Source organism: Balaenoptera acutorostrata, chromosome 12, assembly GCF_949987535.1.
Source record: "Balaenoptera acutorostrata chromosome 12, mBalAcu1.1, whole genome shotgun sequence".
Classification (NCBI taxonomy): Eukaryota; Metazoa; Chordata; class Mammalia; order Artiodactyla; family Balaenopteridae; genus Balaenoptera; species Balaenoptera acutorostrata.
In genome coordinates, this window is record NC_080075.1 from 67889882 (window position 1) to 67910563 (window position 20682).

At 36.6% G+C, this 20682-nt stretch overlaps 1 protein-coding gene across 5 annotated transcripts in view; it reads right to left on the bottom strand.

Annotated features, from left to right (window-relative positions):
- Positions 1-20682, bottom strand: part of TTC27 (tetratricopeptide repeat domain 27) — a 177362-nt gene that overhangs the window by 112806 nt on the left and 43874 nt on the right. For all 5 annotated transcript variants that reach the window (XM_007191392.2, XM_007191388.2, XM_007191389.2 and 2 more), the window contains exons 8-9: positions 15718-15830; positions 11061-11127 (exon numbers count right to left, since the gene is read on the bottom strand). In XM_007191392.2, the coding sequence (XP_007191454.2) occupies positions 11061-11127; positions 15718-15830 (180 nt within the window). The remainder of the gene's footprint in view (positions 1-11060; positions 11128-15717; positions 15831-20682) is intronic.

Sequence of the window (20682 nt, forward strand, 5' to 3'; positions counted from 1 at the left end):
CACTAATGATGAAAAATCTGAAAGAGAAATTAAGGAAACACTCCCATTTACCATTGCAACAAAAAGAATAAAATACCTAGGAATAAACCTACCTAAGGAGACAAAAGACCTGTATGCAGAAAACTATAAGACATGGATGAAAGAAATTAAAGATGACACCAACAGATGGAGAGATATACCATGTTCTTGGGTTGGAAGAATCAACATTGTGAAAATGAGTATACTACCCAAAGCAATCTACAGATTCAATGCAATCCCTATTAAAAAATACCAATGGCATTTTTCACAGAACTAGAACAAAAAATTGCACAATTTGTATGGAAACACAAAAGACCCTGAATAGCCAAAGCAATCTTCTGAAAGAAAAACGGAGCTGCAGGAATCAGGCTCCCTGACATCAGACTATACTACAAAGCTACAGTAATCAACACAGTATGGTACTGGCACAAAAACAGTAATATAGATCAATGGAACAGGATAGAAAGCCCAGAGATAAACCCACACACATATGGTCACCTTATTTTTAATAAAGGAGGGAAGAATATATAATGGAGAAAAGACAGCCTCTTCAATAAGTGGTGCTGGGTGCCAGCTACATGTAAAAGAATGAAATTAGAACACTCCCTAACACCATACACAAAAATAAACTCAAAATGGATTAAAGACCTAAATGTAAGGCCAGACACTATCAAACTCTTAGAGGAAAACATAGGCAGAACACTCTATGACACACATCACAGCAAGATCCTTTTTGACCCACCTCCTAGAGAAATGGGAATAAAAACAAAAATAAACAAATGGGACCTAATGAAACTTAAAAGCTTTTGCACAGCAAAGGAAACCATAAACAAGACGAAAAGACAACCCTCAGAATGGGAAAAAATATTTGCAAATGAAGCAACTCACAAAGGATTAATCTCCAAAATTTACAAGCAGCTCATGCAGCTCAATATCAAAAACACAAACAACCCAATCCAAAAATGGGCAGAAGACCTAAACAGACATGTCTCCAAAGGAGATATACAGATTTCCAAAAAACACATGAAAGAATGCTCAACATCACTAATCATTAGAGAAATGCAAATCAAAACTACAATGAGGTGTCACCTCATACCAGTCAGAATGGCCATCATCAAAAAATCTACAAACAATAAATGCTGGAGAGGGTGTGGAGAAAAGGGAACCCTCTTGCACTGTTGGTGGACATGTAAATTGATACAGCCACTATGGAGAACAGTATGGAGGTTCCTTAAAAAACTAAAAATAGAACTACCATATGACCCAGTAATCCCACTACTGGGCATGTACCGTGAGAAAAGCATAATTCAAAAAGAATCATTTTACACAATGTTCACTGCAGCTCTATTTACAATATCAGGACATGGAAGCAACCTAAGTGTCCATCAACAGATGAATAGATAAAGAAGATGTGGCACATATATACAATGGAATATCACTCAGCCATAAAAAGAAACGAAATTGAGTTTTTTGTAGTGAGGTGGATGGACCCAGAGTCTGTCATACAGAGTGAAGTAAGTCAGAAAGAGAAAAACAAATACCGTATGCTAACACATATAAATGGAATCTTAAAAAAAAAAAAGAAAAAAGGTCATGAAGAACCTAGGGGCAGGATGGGAATAAAGACACAGACCTACTAGAGAATGGACTTGAGGACACGGGGAGGGGGAAGGGTAAGCTGGGACGAAGTGAGAGAGTGGCATGGACATATATACACTACCAAATGTAAAACCGATAGCTAGTGGGAAGCAGCCGCATAGCACAGGGAGATCAGCTTGGTGCTTTGTGACCACCTAGAGGGGTGGGATAGGGAGGGTGGGAGGGAGACGCAAGAGGGAGGAGATATGGGGATATATGTATATGTATAGCTGATTCACTTTGTTATAATGCAGAAACTAACACACCATTGTAAAGCAATTATACTCCAATAAAAGAAAAAGAAATTTGGTGTGTTCAACTAGCAGCAATTTGAGAATTAGGACAATTGCTACAGAACACTGTGCCATTTGCAACCATATACTTGTATGTGAAATGGAATTTCAACCATTTTCACATACCAGGGCAGAGGCCAGAAACCCCCTAAAAGTAAGTGGTAACATTTGTGTCTCTTTTTAAGAAAAGTTCTCTCATATCTCAAATCTCATTAACCAGAACCGCTGAAAGGTTACTCACTGAGTCAGTAGGCTTCTACAAGTGTATAATTTTTCATATACACTTTAACATTTCTATTGTTGTTGTGAAAGTTGAAATAAACTCTTTTATTTATAGTTAGAATATCTTATAAGTTAAAGAATCAATCCACTTCAGCAATTGTTGATAAGGAGTGTAACAAGATACCTTGAGAGCAAAAGGGAGACAGCTCTGCACGCCTCAGTAGGAGTTTCTCACTAAATTATGCCACCTGAGCTGATGCTTGGGCTCAGACCAGAAAGGGAGCTATAATCATCTGTTGATGACATCTGAGGAAATGCCAGTAACTACTTGAAAAAGTCAGTGAACACCACTTAACTTACATTAAAAAGTAAATTTTAATATTATGACACACTATACAGAAGGCATGATTTTACTTAGCTAACAATTTCCCACCATATGCAACATTACCCTCATTTCCAGAAAAGTAGCAAAGAAAATTATGTACCACCATCAAAGAGGATCTGGAGTGTTGTTTCTATTAAAAACAAATTTCCTTTCATTCTTATCATTATACATTTCAAATACTCTTCTTCCAGAGGTCACTAGGACCCTTTACATGACAGACAGCCAGTCTGCTCCTTTAAATATGAAGGAGCTTTCACATAGTTGCTTTTTCTACACATAAATCAAGGAAACTCAGAGCTCTCCTGTGTGCGCATAATTGTTTGGCTACACTAAAGGCAAATCAAACAATGCCCACACAGGTCAGGCTGACCTTATAAAAGTAAGGAACAAAGAAATATTATAAAAAAACAGAACTATTCCCCCTTCTTAACGAACTGTTTAAAAGAGCATTCGTTGTTAAAATCAGTACCAAATAACTTTAAATTCCAAATGTAGTCTATAAATCATTCCCAGTAGAACAGCAGTCCAAATGCCCTGTCCTTGCTCTCTAGACCATTTAAAATCTGTCTCAAAGCTATTTTTCCCCAAGTCTTACTACTGCCTTAAACAAACCTTCCAACACAGCCAAATGAACCCAGTGCAGCTCACACATGGCCATCTCCTTGCCTTTGCTGGTGTTATCACTCCATCTAGATCCCATCCGTCTTTCAAGGCCCCTCTAATCCTCCCTTAGTGAACAAAGCCTTCTTTGACTGCTCTGTTCTAAATATTTTCTTCTTTTCTAAGCAGTTAGGGGATTTATTTATCTGTGCTATCAATTTGTAGTTTAAATTGCCTGGTACTGCTAATTACATTTTCATAAGTTTATCTGATCTTGGCTAAATTAAAAATTCCATGAAGGCAAGTCTTATGTTTTATACCTTTATTTCTTCCACAGTATCTAGCAGCATGCTTGGCAAATCCTGTGATTCTGGATCTCCTGCTATTACAACGCACTCAAAGTTCTTTTCTCCACTCTGCAAATTTTCACATAGAAAGCAGACACCAGAGAGATCAAGCTGATGGTCATTTGGTTGCCTCAAAAAAGAAAGACCTCCTGCATTCTGGAGATGCCAGTTCATCAGCACTACCAGATGCACCTTTCACATGGTCATGAAAAGCAGACCTATTTAAAGCATACAAATTATTTTTGAACTGGATTTTTCATCCGTTAACACCATGTGAATTCATAAAGTCAAAAGGCCTAACACCTTTAGCTTCAATGATGGCCAAAAGCCGAAGCACAAAGCCATGAGTTTGAGTAAGACTCCTCAATATCAAATGTATCACCATCTTAGCTATAAGCCCCATATACTTCTCCTATCTGGGGACCGGAAGCTCCACTAAGGAGCTTTTCTTTCTTAAGGTTTTTTCCTTCACCTTACATTAATGCTCTCCATTATCACCAGCCTAACAAACAGCAAGATTCACTTTAAAAGTAAAATGTACACAGTGATGTCAGTGTCGTTTATTCCTTAAAATCATTTATCAAGTAACATTTAAATGATTTTGCTCTTGCCCAAAATGCTTTTCAGATTTTTTTATTATTTGATATACAAAGAAGATTAAAAAGTAACTAAAATGCAAGTTATAAAGTATAATATAAGCACCTGTGAATCTGGGACTGGTTTTGTTGTTGTTGTTGTTTTTGCCGTACCTTGTGGCATGTGGGAATCTTACTTCCCCAACAAGGGATCGAACCCACGTCCCCTGCGTTGGAAGCGTGGAGTCTCAACCACTGGACTGCCAGCGAAGTCCCTGGGACTGGTTTTTTAACCTATCATTACCTTTATAAAACTCATCCACGTTGTTACTTATAGCTATAGCTCATTTATTTTCACTTCACTGTTGTATATAATATTTCATACTTGTGATATAAGATATCACAGTTTATTTATCCCTTCTCCTGTCAACATTTAGGCTGTTTACAGTTTGTCTGCCATTACAAGCACTGTTATTGTTAAACATTCTTATACACATCCACTGATGCACATGCACGAGTTTCTTAGGTGTACTTCTAAGACTGGAATTTCTAGAACACCTGTTATACACAACTTCTTGGTGTTTTCTGACATCTCTCTGATGTGGATAAACATGGATTACATTTTTTTTTAATTCTGCTTTTTAATTTCAAGTTATTTCTAGAAGTTACATTTTCTCTCCCAAATCATGAGCATCTAATAACTAACGTAAGTTGCTAGGTTATCTTTGTGATTACACCCTATATTTCTTTAAACGTTTCACACATAGCTGTTCTACATTATGAATGAGAAAACTGCAATTCATCCTTTAATCTGTTGTTTGTCGACTCTCAACCACAGTGGCTTGCCTTCTCTTCTGTTTATTGATCTTTAATTATGAGCTCACTGCTCAATTTTTAATTTGGGTTTAGGAGATGTTTTCCTCTAGGGAGACTGTTTTCTGCTGCCACAGCCAAGCAGCACCACGCATTCACAGCCAAGATCACTTCACACTCGCTTGCTTCAGTCTTAGCTCAGCGGAAAGTTCTGAAAGTGCTATTACTTCAGGTAACGCCATCCCTCACGGCTGCCTGCTGAGGCCTCGGCTCCCTGCCTCTCATTGCTGGCGCTGACCCCAGCTGCTGACTTCTCTGAGTGTCTATGCACATATGTACATGTTTAAGTCAGGTCTGAAGACTCCTTAGACACCTCTTCCACCTCTTGTGAGATTAGCAGTGTCTTAACACCATGAAAGCCTCTGCTCTCTGGTCCATGAGTCCCCCTTCTTCCTTTTATTTTAAGCCACGTCTTTAAATTTCGTAGCTCCTCCCTATTTCCTTTGCTGCTAAAGACAATGTGGGGCAAGACAAGGTTGAAACCCAGTAAGAGACACAGGGAGTCTGACCGAAGTTTAAAGGTAGCCTGAGTATGCTCCAGAGAGCCTGTGTATATCTTCAACCCAAAATAAGGATGGTTATCTAGCAATGAGGCAATGCTGGACTTTGCTCATTTTCCGTATAGTTTTGTGCCAGAGGTCTTTCAACTTTTTATTTTGAAATTTATTTTCTCCTTCAGAAAAGTTTCGAGAATAATACAAAGAATTCCCATACACCCTTCACCCAAGTGTTAACATTTTGCCACACAACCAATAGTTTGATCTGCAGGCCCAATACAGATTCTACTAAAGATGGCATTTACAGATTTAAAATAATTAAATTCTACTAATTAACTACTTTTATGTCCATTAACACAAGCAGTTACCTGAAATCATATATTAGTACCTCACTTTATTTTACTGTATACACAAGTTTCCTGCCCTGTGCACTCCTAAGGTTTACATTCATCCTAACTATCTTTCTGCTTGATGTTTCTGTTGACTCTCAATCATGAGAGGGAAAAAATTCAATAAACATTTTAATATCAACAACCTGTGTTGGATGCTAAGGGTCAAAGGGACCCCCAACTGAAGATCTATACAGTATATCCATCCACTCAATTTTAGGGTTTCTTTTGAACACAAGTTTCCAAAAATATTTGGGTAAAACTAGCTTGATTTTGCCTTGAAAAAGAAGTAAGCTTCATATTGAATGTGAACACTGAGCAATTTCCCATTGGGAATTTGTTCTTCTCCTTCTACATTCTTTCCATTTAACACTTTAGGTAGGTTGAGTATTTCTGTTGTACTTCAGAAATTGATGATAAGGACTAATCTACACGGAAACCGAAATCTACTTTGACAAACTAATCCATCTTAAATATTACAACTCTAAATAACATACATGCATTTTCCCTTTTAGTTATTCTTAGTAACTTTACTGAAGTATATGATAGATACAGTAAAATAAACCCATATTTAGTATAGTGTTTGATCTGTTTCGACAAATGTATACACCACAAACATCAAGATATACAAAATTTCTATCAGCCACAAAAATTCCCTTGTTCCTTGCACCTCTTTGCAATCAATCTGTGATCTATTTTCTGTGATTATGATTTAGTTTTGCCTATTCTAGAACTCTAATGAAATGGAATCATACAATCTGGCTTCTTTAACTCAAAATCATGTTTTTCAGATTTCATCCACATTGTTGCATGTATCAATACTTCATTTCCTTTTATTGCTGAGTATTATTTCTTTAGATGGATATACTGCAATTTAACATTTACTTGTTGATGGACATTTGCACTGTTTCCAGTTTTAAGCTATTATGGATTAAACAGTTATATTGCCTATCTTAAAAAATTAAAATTAAGAAATAAGTATGCCCTAGAAGAAAAAAAGGTATCATTTTTCTCTTCAAAAATGGTTAACAAACTATTTTAATTCCATAGTTAAGTATTTATTAAATAGCCTTAAAATTAATAGCAGAAAGAGAAAATACATACAATATAATGTGTAACTTTCAAAGGTCTTTTTCCATTTTTCATTTACAGAGACCTTGGGGCTTCAGGCAGACAGTCAGAAGGCAGGCTGCCAGTACCAATTCACACTTAAGCAGAACTTCTGCCAATGAAAACTGAAACACCTGTATGAATTAAGTAAATCGTTCCCATTTTCAACAATGAAAGGAAATTAAAGGCATTACTGAATGTCACTGACTTGGCTCATCTGAAAGGAAATAACGTAGACAACACAGCTAATTTTAAATTATCAAGCCGATACAACATAAATGGCTCTCTAGAACAATGTGGGTTATTTTTACTATGACTCATTCAGTTTTCCTGAAATGTGAGGAAAGAATATCTCAGGAAGAGCATTACATAATAACAATGTTAAAAAGGTAAAGTATTTTTCTTAGGAAAATCTTCTGCCATTGCTGAATTAAAACTTTTTCCCAACATATCTCACATATATTTCAACATGCTACACCAACCTGGAAACACTGGCAAAAATTCTTCCAAAAAAGAGATTTCACCATTATTTTAGTAAACTTTAGGATAGCACATGAAAACTGAACAAAATTCAGGACCAATAAGCCATTCATTTGTTCAGTAAGTATATATCAAATGTTCAATAATTGTGATTCCTGTCCCTCCAAGTGCTCACAATACTCTAGTAGGGGACTGAGATTTCTACGGGACTTGCTCTTCTATCAACAGAGGAAGACACCTCACAGTCTCAAGAGTTCACAACTCCAGACCCCGGCCACCACGCCACAGCCAGAGCATGGAAACGGATGCTCAGGAAGGAAGAAGATGCTGCTTCTTTCCTCTCTACTCCCTTCTCTTCCACATCCACAGCCAATTCCAAACCGGCCTTATCCACTCAGGAAGTCCTATCCCTTGAAAACAGTAGCGCGCTCCTACAAACCAGCAACCAGGTAAGCGGACTCATTCCTGAATGCTATGGGGGCAGCAGGCTCTATCTACCCGCTCTGAAGTATTTTCACATACATTCTGTAATTTGATCCTCAAAACAAGTTTTCAGTGCCCAGGGAGGGACACATCACTCCTTCCCTCATTTTACTGAAGAGGAAGATGCAACAAGTGGTTATCCTAAGCATACACTAGGTAGTACAGTGGGTGGTAGTACTACCTATATGATGGAACTAAGTGGAGCGATGCAGCACCTTTGCTGCAGGACAGAAATAAATCCTGTTTCTGCTTCTAGTGTACTTCATTCGTTCCCACGTTTTGCATACTTTTCTTGAGCAACAACTGTGAGTAAAGCATTGAAGCACTGCAGTAGGCCTTGTAGAAGACCCAGAGAAGAACAGAGACCAGTGCCTAAAACTGGAAGTTTATAGTCTTATGGGGAAGGTAAGACATACACATAAATAATTACAATACTGTAAGCCCAAATATGATCCTTGTTAAAAGAGAGTTCAGAAGCAGGGTAGCACTTAAAAGTGGTCCCTCTTGCCTCAAACACTCTTCTGGAGTTATATAGGATATAAATAAAGGATATTTATGTACAGGACATACAGTTATATAGGATATAAATTTTAGTGAAATTCTTCATTGAAACCAGGGGCCACATCTAATTCACCTTATTACCCACTTCAGAATCATGCACAAAGAAGGGATAAGAGGAAGGACTGAATGACAAAAGGAAGAGCTGATTTGGGTCTTTCTGGTGTATTTCATATGCTTCCTTTGGGATAAGAAATGGAATGGGTGGTGCACAGCCCAAAGTATGCTTGGGGCTCCTCAAAGCCCTCCTCACTATAAGTTCCTTGCCTTACTTCTTACCAATTAAACATTTACTTGGCATTAACAAACAAACTTGACATTAACAAACAAATCTCTTTAGAAGAGTTAGGCCTGGCACTATAAAGCACTGTCACTGAACAGCTTTCCTCAAAAAAGAGATCAGTCCTCAGGTCAGTGCTGACCTCCTCCAGTGCTGGAGGAGGAGAGCAGAAAAATTATGTATTATAAAGCCCTGGGGGGAAAGTATGAAACCTGAGTTTACGACCTTCATTGCAAGTTAGGAGGGATGAGTTACCTACCATCACAGGTTACCAGAGTTAATTACTTCAGAAGTACCTCACTGTATAGAGGAACAAGAACAGGAAAAGAAGAAAGAAAGAAAGAGAGAAAGAGAAAAGAATCAGAAAAGAAATAAGAAAAGGTTAAAGAAAAGAATACACCCCACCCACAAAAAGCACTAAAAAACAAATTTAACTGCTTGAATGTAAAGAGAGTGTTTTAATGTCATTTCAGGATAACTGTGGAGAATCTGTATCCCACAATAATCCGTTTATGAAGCCAATCCCAGGAAGGCGTTACTGCTGACCACTGTCCCCATGAGAGGACAGAAGGAACACTTCCTATCATATGCTGCATCCTGTTTAGCTCAGTCATCAGAAGAAACACAAGCATCCTGGTCATCATTTATCATCTAGATACTAGGTGACTGTCCCCATCCAGCTCTGTACTTCCCTACACTGACTCAAGCTCCCCATCATTCCAGACCCTCCATGTCCTTTCCTGTGCCTCACATCAGGAAGACCCATGTTCAACATCACCTTCCCATTGAGATCTTCCCCCACCTTCTTCTCTAAAACAGCCATCCCCAACCTATTCTTATCCCCTTATACTGTTTTTTATTTACACTGAGCACTTCTATTAAATATCTATTTCTTTTTTTGTCTACTGTGTTATTTCCCTCACAAGAGTGTAAACTGATGTAAACTCCAAGAGGGAAAAGACTGTTTACTGCTGTATCTCCAATAACCAGCACAATGCCTGGTAGATATTAAGTATTCAATCGATATTAGCTGAATGAATAAATGGGATGTACGTAACAATTTTTTAAATATATCTTTTAAAAAATGTTTAACACTTTACTTGTCAAATTCCCTATAGCATATGTAATGACTAATTAGGGACATTCTACATAGTTACCTAAACACACATATGCTATAAAGAAAAACAGCAGATTTCTAAGAATACTGAAGTGAGAAAATAAAACAGGCACCCAGAGGACTCAGAAGATTAACATCCAACCAGTTCCAAAACTGTATGTAGAAAATAGTAACTTGCAAAATTTATTTTACAGTACAAAGTAAGCTAGCTTTCCTTTCTACCAGATAAAAGTGCTTTATTTCTGCCTTATCTGAAAAATAACAAAGAAAACACCAGAATTCTAACTTGATCCCTAACTATGATAATAAAAATGCCTTTGAAAAAATGATGTATCTTAAGCAACTTGTGTTCATTAAAGACGTGTGTATCTTCTTCTTATCCATAAAGCTAAAAAGATACTGACTGACCTCTTGCTCTGTGACTTTCCTCTTCTAGAAAAGCCTTCTTTGATCTTGAATCCTCAAACATCTATTACTCTATCTTTCCTTTTCACTGCCTTTCTGCTGTAACTGTGGTCTTCATCTATCAACTTTATTTTCTTACACCCCATTCCCTCCTTAATTCTCTGTAGTGAGGTGACTACCCAGCTATTCCACTGAAACTGTCATAGAGATAAGCAACGCAAAACATCAAAGCCTCAGCCTTTCCTCCAGACTGCTCTCCACTGCTGAACGCTGACAAGTACCCGTGGCTCTTGACACTGCCTCCTGCCTCAGCCTCCAAAACCCATTCCCTCTGCTGGTTCTCCTCCTCGCTCTCTGAAGTCCTCTTTCTCATCACATCCGTGTCGCATCACCTTCAATCTGAGACGAAAGAGTTGCACACTATACTGGCTTTGGAGTAAAGGTTCAAACTCCTGCTCTGTCACTTCATTTATTCATCCAACAAGTATTTATTGAGCACCTATTATGTGCGAGATACTGGACTAGGCCCTGGGATCAAACAAAGAACAAGAAATATTTGGTCACCGCCCTCAAATCTAAGCAAGTGCAAAGAAAAATGCTTATGTCTAAATCAGCAGCAAGATATATGCAGCTTGGAAACTAAAATGATAAGCTTTTTTGCCCTCAATTTCCTTAGGTGGCAGTGTTTCATCATGAGCAATCTGAGGCAAGAATATACCAGAGGCAAAATAATTGACAAGGAAAAAAAGAAAAAAAAAAAAGAAATGGAAAGGAAAAAGACATTACTCACTGATGTAAATGCCAGCAGCTCCTCTTCAGTTAACTTATGCACTGGGTTATTCTTCTGGAGATTTGTGCTTTACATTGAAAACAAAAAAAAGCAAATTAATTCCAGAATGCATGTCATAATGAATGAAATATAATTTTTAAAAGGCAAGTAAACTATATTTACATATTTGAAAGCACATATTTTAATATTACTGCATTATTTAGAAATGTAGAGATAAGTGTGCCAAAGATAAGTACAAAAAGTAATAAAATGCTAAGAAATGAAATGTGGTTGGTGTACAAAATATCAACACAATTTCTTTTATAAGAAAAAAATGAAATCCAATCTGTCACTCCACAAAGAAAATGAAAAGAATAATATAGCAACAACTCCTATTTATCAAACTCATACAAAAAAAAATTTAGTATCACTGTGAGACAGGCAAAAATTAAGAAGTTGTCAAAGAGGCAGAACAATGGGAATTCTTAGATCCTGCTGATCCAAGTATGATTTGATTGGATAGTTTTGGAAAACAATTTAGCACTATCTTGTAAAGTGAACATTCATATATCCTAAACTCAGTAATTCCAGCCTAGGTATAGAGCTCAGAGAAATTCTTCAACAGGTGTACCAGGAATCATACACACGAATATCCATAGTAATATTATGTGTAATAGGAAAAATCTGTTAACAATCCAGATGTCCAAAAAAGAAACCAATAAATTGTAAAATATTCACCCAATGGAATGTTATACGGCAAAGTAAATTTCAGCTATGTATGACAACATGGATGAGTCATAGAAAGACACTAGTGAGAGAAAAAAGCAAATCACAGAAGACTATATATAGTAAGACAGCGCTTTTATAAAGTTCAAAAACAAACAAAATGAAGCAACTGACTTAGAGGTATAAAAGATGTGAATAAATATATTTTTTGAAAAGGCAAGAAAATGACAAAGACAAAATTCAGGACAGTGACTACCTTTTAAAGAAAGGCAGGAAGATGAGACGGGAAAGAAGCACACAGACTGAGCAAGTGGTATTTGCAATCTTCTAGTTCTTAAATTGGGTGGTGGGTTCAGTTTATTATTATATTATATAACATATTTATATATAACATAAGTTATTTTGTATGCAAATATTACTTGTATTAAGAATGAAAAGAAAATACCACCTCACAAAATAGTACCACTTCCTCATAATTTCCAATATTGTTGGAGGATTTTATAATGAGCATAAAATGTTTACATAATAATTGTTAAATGAACATATTGTTGGTAAAAAAATAAATGAATGTAAGGAAGGAATTATAAAATCATTTTATGTTGTACACCTGAAATTAATACAATGTTATGTCTCAAATTTACCTCATTTGAAAACACACACACACACAATACACACATACATACACAGACATTTCTAGTTTGATTGCACAAAGGAATTATGTTATCAGTTGGCAAGATGATCCAAATAACCCCTAAGGTCCTTTCGGTTCTAATACTATGACTCTGATAAGTGAACAAAAACAAAAGTCATTCTAAAATAAGAACCTCAACCAAAATGGATGAACATTCATCCTTCACATACAAAATTCCAATCCTAACTTCACTGCATAAAGTATATAGATAAAGTTGAAATGCTACAGGCTCATTACAAGTAATTATGATACAGTAACTGAATCAGGCCACCACTCTTCACCATAACTTACTAACTTAGGCTTAGAATATATTACTCTGCTATCTGAAAATCAGACTATTAATTCAAAAGCAATTACCCTCCTCACTCCAGTTGTCTGAATTACTGAAGGACTGCTGTATTTTAAGGAATTTCTCCCACAGTTACTTTACATAAAAGGTACATTGATGTATATGAGACACGTGGCCTCCAAGTAAAATCAAATTCAAGCAGGAGGCCAGTGAAGGGAAGGAGTTGAAGAAAAGGAGCATGAAGCTAGCCCCACAGTTTGGTCAATCCACCATCTATATGAATTCCCCCTATGTCTCCTTTCCAAAGAACTCAGCCCACCACAATGTCCAAGTCACCTCTTCACAGGGGTTAATGGTCACGGAGGTCACGCAGAGATCAGACAGTATAATAAAATCACGACCCCCAGATGCAAATCATCAATTCATGGATGTTCCAACCCAGGGGTTTATAAAGTGCATCAGATGCCCTAAGATTCAGAATATAATCAAGTAGTTTCTACCAAACAATGAAGATTTAAATTGCCCATGAAATTCATTCAGCACTTTTTAATTGTTCTATATATTGAGATTCTACCAAGATCATATTTGGGGGGAAAAAAGTATTTGAAGACAAGCATTTTCTTGGTTTTTCAGTCCTCTCTCAACTGTGAAGTCTAACTCAATAGAGCTAAAGCACAACTGAGAGAAGCCTGGGAATATATATATTTGGTTTGATTTAGTTTCCTGTTGAGTTGACAATTATGAGTTTGCCAAAATAATCTTTTAGGAAATAGCATAAAGGAAAACTCAGAATTTGGGTCCGTAAATCCTGGATTCAAGCCCTAAATGCTGTACTGTAATTCTGAGTGAGCCATTTTGCCATTTAAAACCTGATTTCCCACCTGAAAAATGGAGAAAAACAACAACCTCTAGGACTGTTAGAACATTAATGAGGGATAGTGTGAAAGTACATGGTATAATTCCTAGCACATAACATTGCTTGTAAATGATTGCTGTTTACATTATTTATACACTAAGTATCGTTACGAATTGAACAAATAATTCTTTGGCAGTAAGCATAATTCTGTCACTGGAATGAAATAATGTGATAAGACAACTGATTTGGATTAGAAACAGAACTCTACATGTGTGATTCTTTTTAATCAAACAAAAGGGGACTGTAGAGCTGAATTTAACTTTTGTACAAGTGAAAACCTACTGTTAGTGCAAAGGAGATAAAATGCCATGAGGTGAACACAGAAAGATAAGTTCTACTGAGCTAAAAGACAAATTTTTTAATAAATGCTCCTTTTATTAAACTGCCTATTACTAATTTAACCAGTCTCAATATTATAACTTTGTGAAATATCCTATTTTGAACATTACTAAATCTCCAGATGAGAAACGGGATATTTATGTAATCTAAAAGACCATGTTAATAACAAAAGTTAAAAAAGAATAACTTTACATTGGAGAAGTCTGGCAGACCCCACTTTAATCATGTGATCAAACTTAACATGGCCAGTAGAGGAACAAATCAAAATGGTTTTCTACCTGCTGGGATGCAATAAGAATCACAAAACCTCTATTTTCTGATACCCCTGATAATGATACAAAATGTGAAACTAATCCTTTTTTTTTTTTTTTTTTTTAAATCAGACAAATTCAAACTGAGCGTAAGCCTACAGAATAACTGGCTTATAAATTTCAGGTGTCAAGATCATGAAAGTCAAGCAAAAATGAAGAACTATTCCAGATAGATAGAAACTAAAGGGACATGACAACTAAATGTAACACATATGTTCTAGACTGGATCCTGTGCTATAAAGGAGATTATTGGGACAACTGGCAAAACTTGAATGGGGTCTGAGTAGGAAGTGATAGTAAAGTATGAATGTTAATTTCCTGATTTTGATAGCTGTATTATGGCTATGCACAAAAACTCCCTTGTTTGTTGAAAACACACACTAAAGTATTCAGGGGTGATAGAATATCATGTCGGAAAATTATTCTCAAAAAAGCTATTTCCAATGCCTTGCCCTTGCAACTTTTTTCCAAATTTGAAATTATTTCAAAATAGAAAAATAAAATAAAATGAAAAACTATTTCTACCATACATAAGGTTCTATTGTATTAAAAAAAAAATTCTAGGGCTTCCTTGGTGGCGCAGTGGTTGAGAGTCTGCCTGCCGATGCAGGGGACACAGGTTCGAGTCCTGGTCCGGGAAGATCCCACATGCCGCGGAGCAACTAGGCCCGTGAGCCACAGCTACCGAGCCTGCGTGTCTGGAGCCTGTGCTCCGCAACAAGAGAGGCCGCGACAGTGAGAGGCCCGCGCAACGCGATGAAGAGTGGCCCCCGCTTGCCACAACTAGAGAAAGCCCTCGCACAGAAACGAAGACCCAACACAGCCATAAATAAATAAATAAATTTAAAAAAAAAAAAAAATTCTAGGGACTTCCCTAGAGGTCTAGTGGTTAAGACTTCACCTTCCAATGCAGGGGGTGCGGGTTTGATCCCTGGTTGAGAAGCTAAGATCCCACATGCCTCGGGGCCAAAAAAACAAAACATAAAACAGAAGCAATACTGTAACAAATTTGATAAAGACTTTAAAAATGGTCCACATCAAAAAATCTTTAAAAAATAAAATAAAATAAAAAATAATTCCATACTCTGAACGTAAATATCCTCAAAGGTCAAAGCAGTCACCTATCCTAAATACTTCATTAAGAGTCTATTCCTAAACAAGGTTAACCAAAGAAATTTTGTTTATGAAGAAAAGAGAAGGATAAGTATACCAGCTTACAGGAGATTCCTAAGATTCCTCATCTCTAACCCTTTAATTTGTTGCCCAACTATTCTTCATCTTCATAAGCCATGACAAGATTCTCTATTCATCCACAACTCTGGGGACCTGCTTGAACAAAGATTTCCCCAACACAAGAGAACCAATACGCTAGAAGTTCAAGGTAGCCAAGTAAGTCATTAACTCACCAGATTCCAAGGATAACAGCAAGCTCTTCAGCACATAGGTCAGGCATCTGAAACTGTTCACAATCTGCTAACTTTATCTCATTTAGAACAGTATCATCATTGAGCTCAATATTCTGGTGGAATACAAAAGAAACTCCTTAGAACAAAAATTAATTCTGATTCATTCAACAGACTATACACAACAGATTGCTGGGGGGATAACATCTTTTTGTTCAAGATTTTACAATGTCTATATATGGTCAATAGGCTGCTTCTTGTGAAACACATATTTGGGGACAATTTACTGTGCAGAAATGGAGGACACACATCTATACCTCCGGATGCACTGACAACATCAATAACAGGGAATGACTGCTATTGTTGATTAAGCCTAGTATGCAAAAGCCCCTCTAACACATCAGGATTCGAAACCAGATCTTTCTACTCTGATTCTAAATTATAATCTAAAACGTCAACTGCCAGCTCTGTTTCTCAATAGGATTTAGAATAGGCAAAACAATTTGAGAAAGGAGTAAAACCTGAAGACTTAGAGAACTTGGTAGAGTACTTGATTTCAGAATTACTACAAAGCCAAAACAGTGTTGTACTAGCATGAAGACAGACATATAGATGAAAGGAATAAAGTCCAAAATTTTAGACCCACGTTATATGGTCAATTGATTTTCAAAGGTGTCTAGGTGAGTCAAACAAAGGAAAGTTTTTTCAATAAATGATGTTAGAACAACTGTATATCCATTTGGGAAAAAATGACCCTCCGTCCTGATCTCATACCATACACAAAAATTAAATCAAAATTAATCACAGACCTTACTATAGAAGCTAATACTAAAAAACTTCTAGGAAAAAAATCATAGGAGAAAAGCTTTGCCACTTTGGGGTAGGCAGACAGTCCTTAATTAGGACACAAAAAACTCGAACCATCAAAGAAAAACTTAATAAACTGGACTTCAGCAAATTAAAACTTCTGCTCTTTGAAAACATTGTTAAGAAAATGAAAAGCTAAGCTACAGACTCAGAGAACATATTCACAAAACAAATATCTGAAAAAAGGCTACTCAGAATAGGGAATTACAACTTAAGAAGAAGATAAACAACCCAACATAAAAATGGACAAAAGATTTGTACAGACACTTCACAAAAGAATGGGCAGTAAGCACATAAAAAGATCCTCAACAGTAGTCAAAAGGGAAATACTAATTAAAATCAGAATGAACTACTAGTACACACACATTACAATAGATAAAATTTAAAAGACTAACAATACTAATTGTTGACAAGGATCTGGAACAATTAGAACTTTCATACATTGCTGGTAAAAATGTAAAATGGTACAACCATAGAAAACAGTTTGCTAGTTTCTTACAATAAACATATTTACTATATGAGCTATCAATTCCACTCCTATGTAGTTACCTATGAGAAACAAAAACATATGTCCACCCAAAAACATGTGTGTGTGTGTGTGTGTATACATATATAAATTAAAAAGTGTTCATAGCAGTTTTATCTGTAATAACCCTAAACTGGAAACAACCCAAATGTCTGTCAACAGGTAAACAGATTAAAAAGAAGAATTATGCTATATGCATTTAATGAAATTCTAATCAGAAATAAAAAGGAAGTACAGACACATGCAACTACACAGATATATCTCAACTGCTGAGCAAAAGAGGCCAGATACAAAAGAGTACATACTGTAGGATTCCAGTCACATGAAATTCTAGAAAAGGCAAACTACCTGTAGCCACAGAAAGCAGATCAATGATTGTTTAGGGCCAGAGAGGGTGGGGAATTAACTGCAAAGGGGCAGGATGGTACTTTCTAGGGTAATGAAATGTATCTTGACTGTAATGGTTGTGTGTATATATTTTTCAAATCTCAGCAAACTGCACAATTAAAAATTTTCTGTGTATAAGTTATATCTCAATAAAATGGATTTTTTAAAAAATTAATCATCAAAAAATAGTAAAATCACGATGAGAAACCACTACACACAACTCACTAGAATAGCAAAAAAAATTTTACCAAGCACTGGCAAGGATGTAGAGCAACTGGTGCTCTCATATACTGATGGTGGGAATGTGAAATAGTACAACCACTTTGGAAAACATTTTGGCAGTTTCCCAAGTTGAAAATACACTTACCACACAACCTAGCCATTCCATTCCTCGGCATTTACCCCTGAGAATTAAAAACATACGTTCACACAAAGACTTGCCCATGAATGTTCCAAGCAGCTTTATTCATAATAGCCAAAAACTAAAAATTGCTCTATTGTCCACCAAGAGGTGACTGGATAAACACACTGTGGCTTATCCATACAATGAAATAACTCAGCAATAAACAGGAGCTAACTATTGGTATCAAAATATAGATGAATCTCAAAACATTATGCTAAGTGAAAGAAACCAGACACAGAAGAGTCATACTATATGATTCCATTTGTTTGAGATTCTAGGAAAAAACAGCTCTAATCTGTGACAGAAAGCAGACCAGTTGGAGGGAAAGTGATTGACTGCAAAGGAGTATGGGTGGACTTTTTGGCCTAATGGAAGTGGTTCTGTATTTTGATTACAGTGGTGCTTACATGGGTCTACCTGTTTGTCAAAACTCATCAAACTGGATACTTAAAATAGGTGCATTTTATTTTATGTAAATTATTCCTCAATAAACCTGATTTAAATTTTTTTCTAATTCAATATAAGTAGCTAAAGCTAGGAAGACTTTAAACTGTAGGCCTAGCTCTATCTATAAGGTTTCGAGAAAAGAGAAAAGAGTACAACCTCCAACCACTGCTGACAGGAGAAACACACAACTTTAGGCGGCTACTCAGGCTCCACTGAAAAAGTGCCTCTTCCTCCCTGACCTGCGCAACTTCAAAAGGCAGCGCTGGCAGGTGCACAGCGCACCCTGGTGGCCAACCATTTTCAATACAAGCCTTTCATATTCTTTTTTAAAAAGCTACTTATGTAATTCTGAAATTTCTAACAGCTACACTTTAACAAGTAAAAAAAAAAAAAAATAAGTGATTTAACCTAATACATCAAAAATATTATCCTTGTAACATGTACCAACAGAAAATTATTAATTAGATACTATACACTCTTTCATACACAGCTTATGAAATCTAGTACATCTTTTACACTTCAGCACATCTAAGTTTGGACCAACCAACTTTCAAGTGATTAATAATCATATATGGCTACCACATTGGACAGTGCAGCTCTAGATTATCCAAAACTCTCACCTTTTCACATCCAGATAGGGTTGTATCAACCTGCTTATTAATACCCAATGTTTGTGGAGTACCTTTATAGATCTAATCTGATCCCTTAAAAAAAGTGTGATGTGGGGACTTCCCTGGTGGTCCAGTGGTTAAGAATCCGCCGTCCAATGCAGGGGTCAATCTCTGTCTAGGGAACTAAGATCCCACATGCCGCAGGGCAACTAAGCCCGCGTGCCACAACGAGAGAGAAGCCCGCACACTGCAACCAAGAGCCCACGTGCCACAACTAAGACCCCACATGCTGCAACTAAGACCCGTCGCAGCTGAATAAATAAATAAATATTTTTTTAAAAAAAGTGTGATGTGGGGAAAAACAAATGAGGAGGCTAAAAATACAATAACTTTCCCAGGTTCTCACCTCGGCTAGACAATAAAGATGTGACAGGGATCCAAGTCTCCACCTCCCAGCCAGGACTCCTTCCCCTCCGGCCCCCACAGAAGACCTGAGACAGGTCAGCCTTAACAACAAGGCATTATTTATTACTCTTCAGCTACAAACAGGTGATCAAAATAGTTTCAATCTTCATTCAAGATACTCTACGTTCCTATTCAGCTCTTTTCGAAATTAAAACTGGTTGGCTGCACTACCTACTTGCCTATATGTTCTATAAGCCACAAATTTAAAATACTGTTCTGCTTTAGTCCCACTCCAACCTCATAACATTCTACTGAATCAAAAATTTAGCTACAGCCTTTCAGACCTCCTAGTCAAGTGATGCTTATGATACTGTTATTGCTCACCTATCATTAATTTGTTTCTTCCTTTAATGCTGCCCTTGCTGTGTAATAAACGTTATATCTAGATAATCAAGCTACAGCATGAAACTGCAAGAGTGTGGACTTTTGGACAGGCTTTGTTTTTGCACATAACCTTGTACAATCCTGCAACAGAGGCCAGTCACATAAGGCACAGATCTGGATTGTACTGTATTATTGCATTTTTCTTGTTCTGAATATCCTTGACATTACAGCTGACAAAAATGAAAACTGATACTGCAGATCTGTTTTCTGAAACCTTTAAAGCTAAAATCACATGCAAGAACTGACTTTGCAACTACTAATATTGACACCCTTTCGATCTGTATGAAAGCGGGTTGTGTAGAAGCAGCAAATCAATGGGTGCCGTTTTATCTTTAGTTAAACACCATCCTTGTGTATTCATTTACACCATCTTATATGTGACACACTGCTGTACAATGTGTAATTCTGTGATCTTTATTTCTCTTTGTATTCATTTTAAGCATCTTTATAAATTGCTGTATTGTGCTTAATGTAAAAAAAAGAGAAAAAGAAATTAGCACGTAATGTATCTCCAATTCATGGGACACACCATATTCAGCATTTAATGTATATTTCTTATCAGTGATGCTGATCATGTATGTGTTTGTGTTTTCTGTGAATATACAATTTTAATTTATTCTCCCTCCTCACACCGTGCCCCCATGATTGAATAATAAAGAATAGAGACTGCGCCTTTGATTTGCACATTGGGGTTGCTCATAACTGTTGGCTTATTAAAGCCTGAAGTCCAATAGCTTCAGGCTATGTAATTCCCCATTAATAACAGATTAAAAATCTAGCAAGGTCCAAAGGGAAACACTATGTTCCTCACTGGCAATAAAATTACTGTATTTCCTCAATTCTAAGATATACATCTTCACATTGTAACATTTCTAATC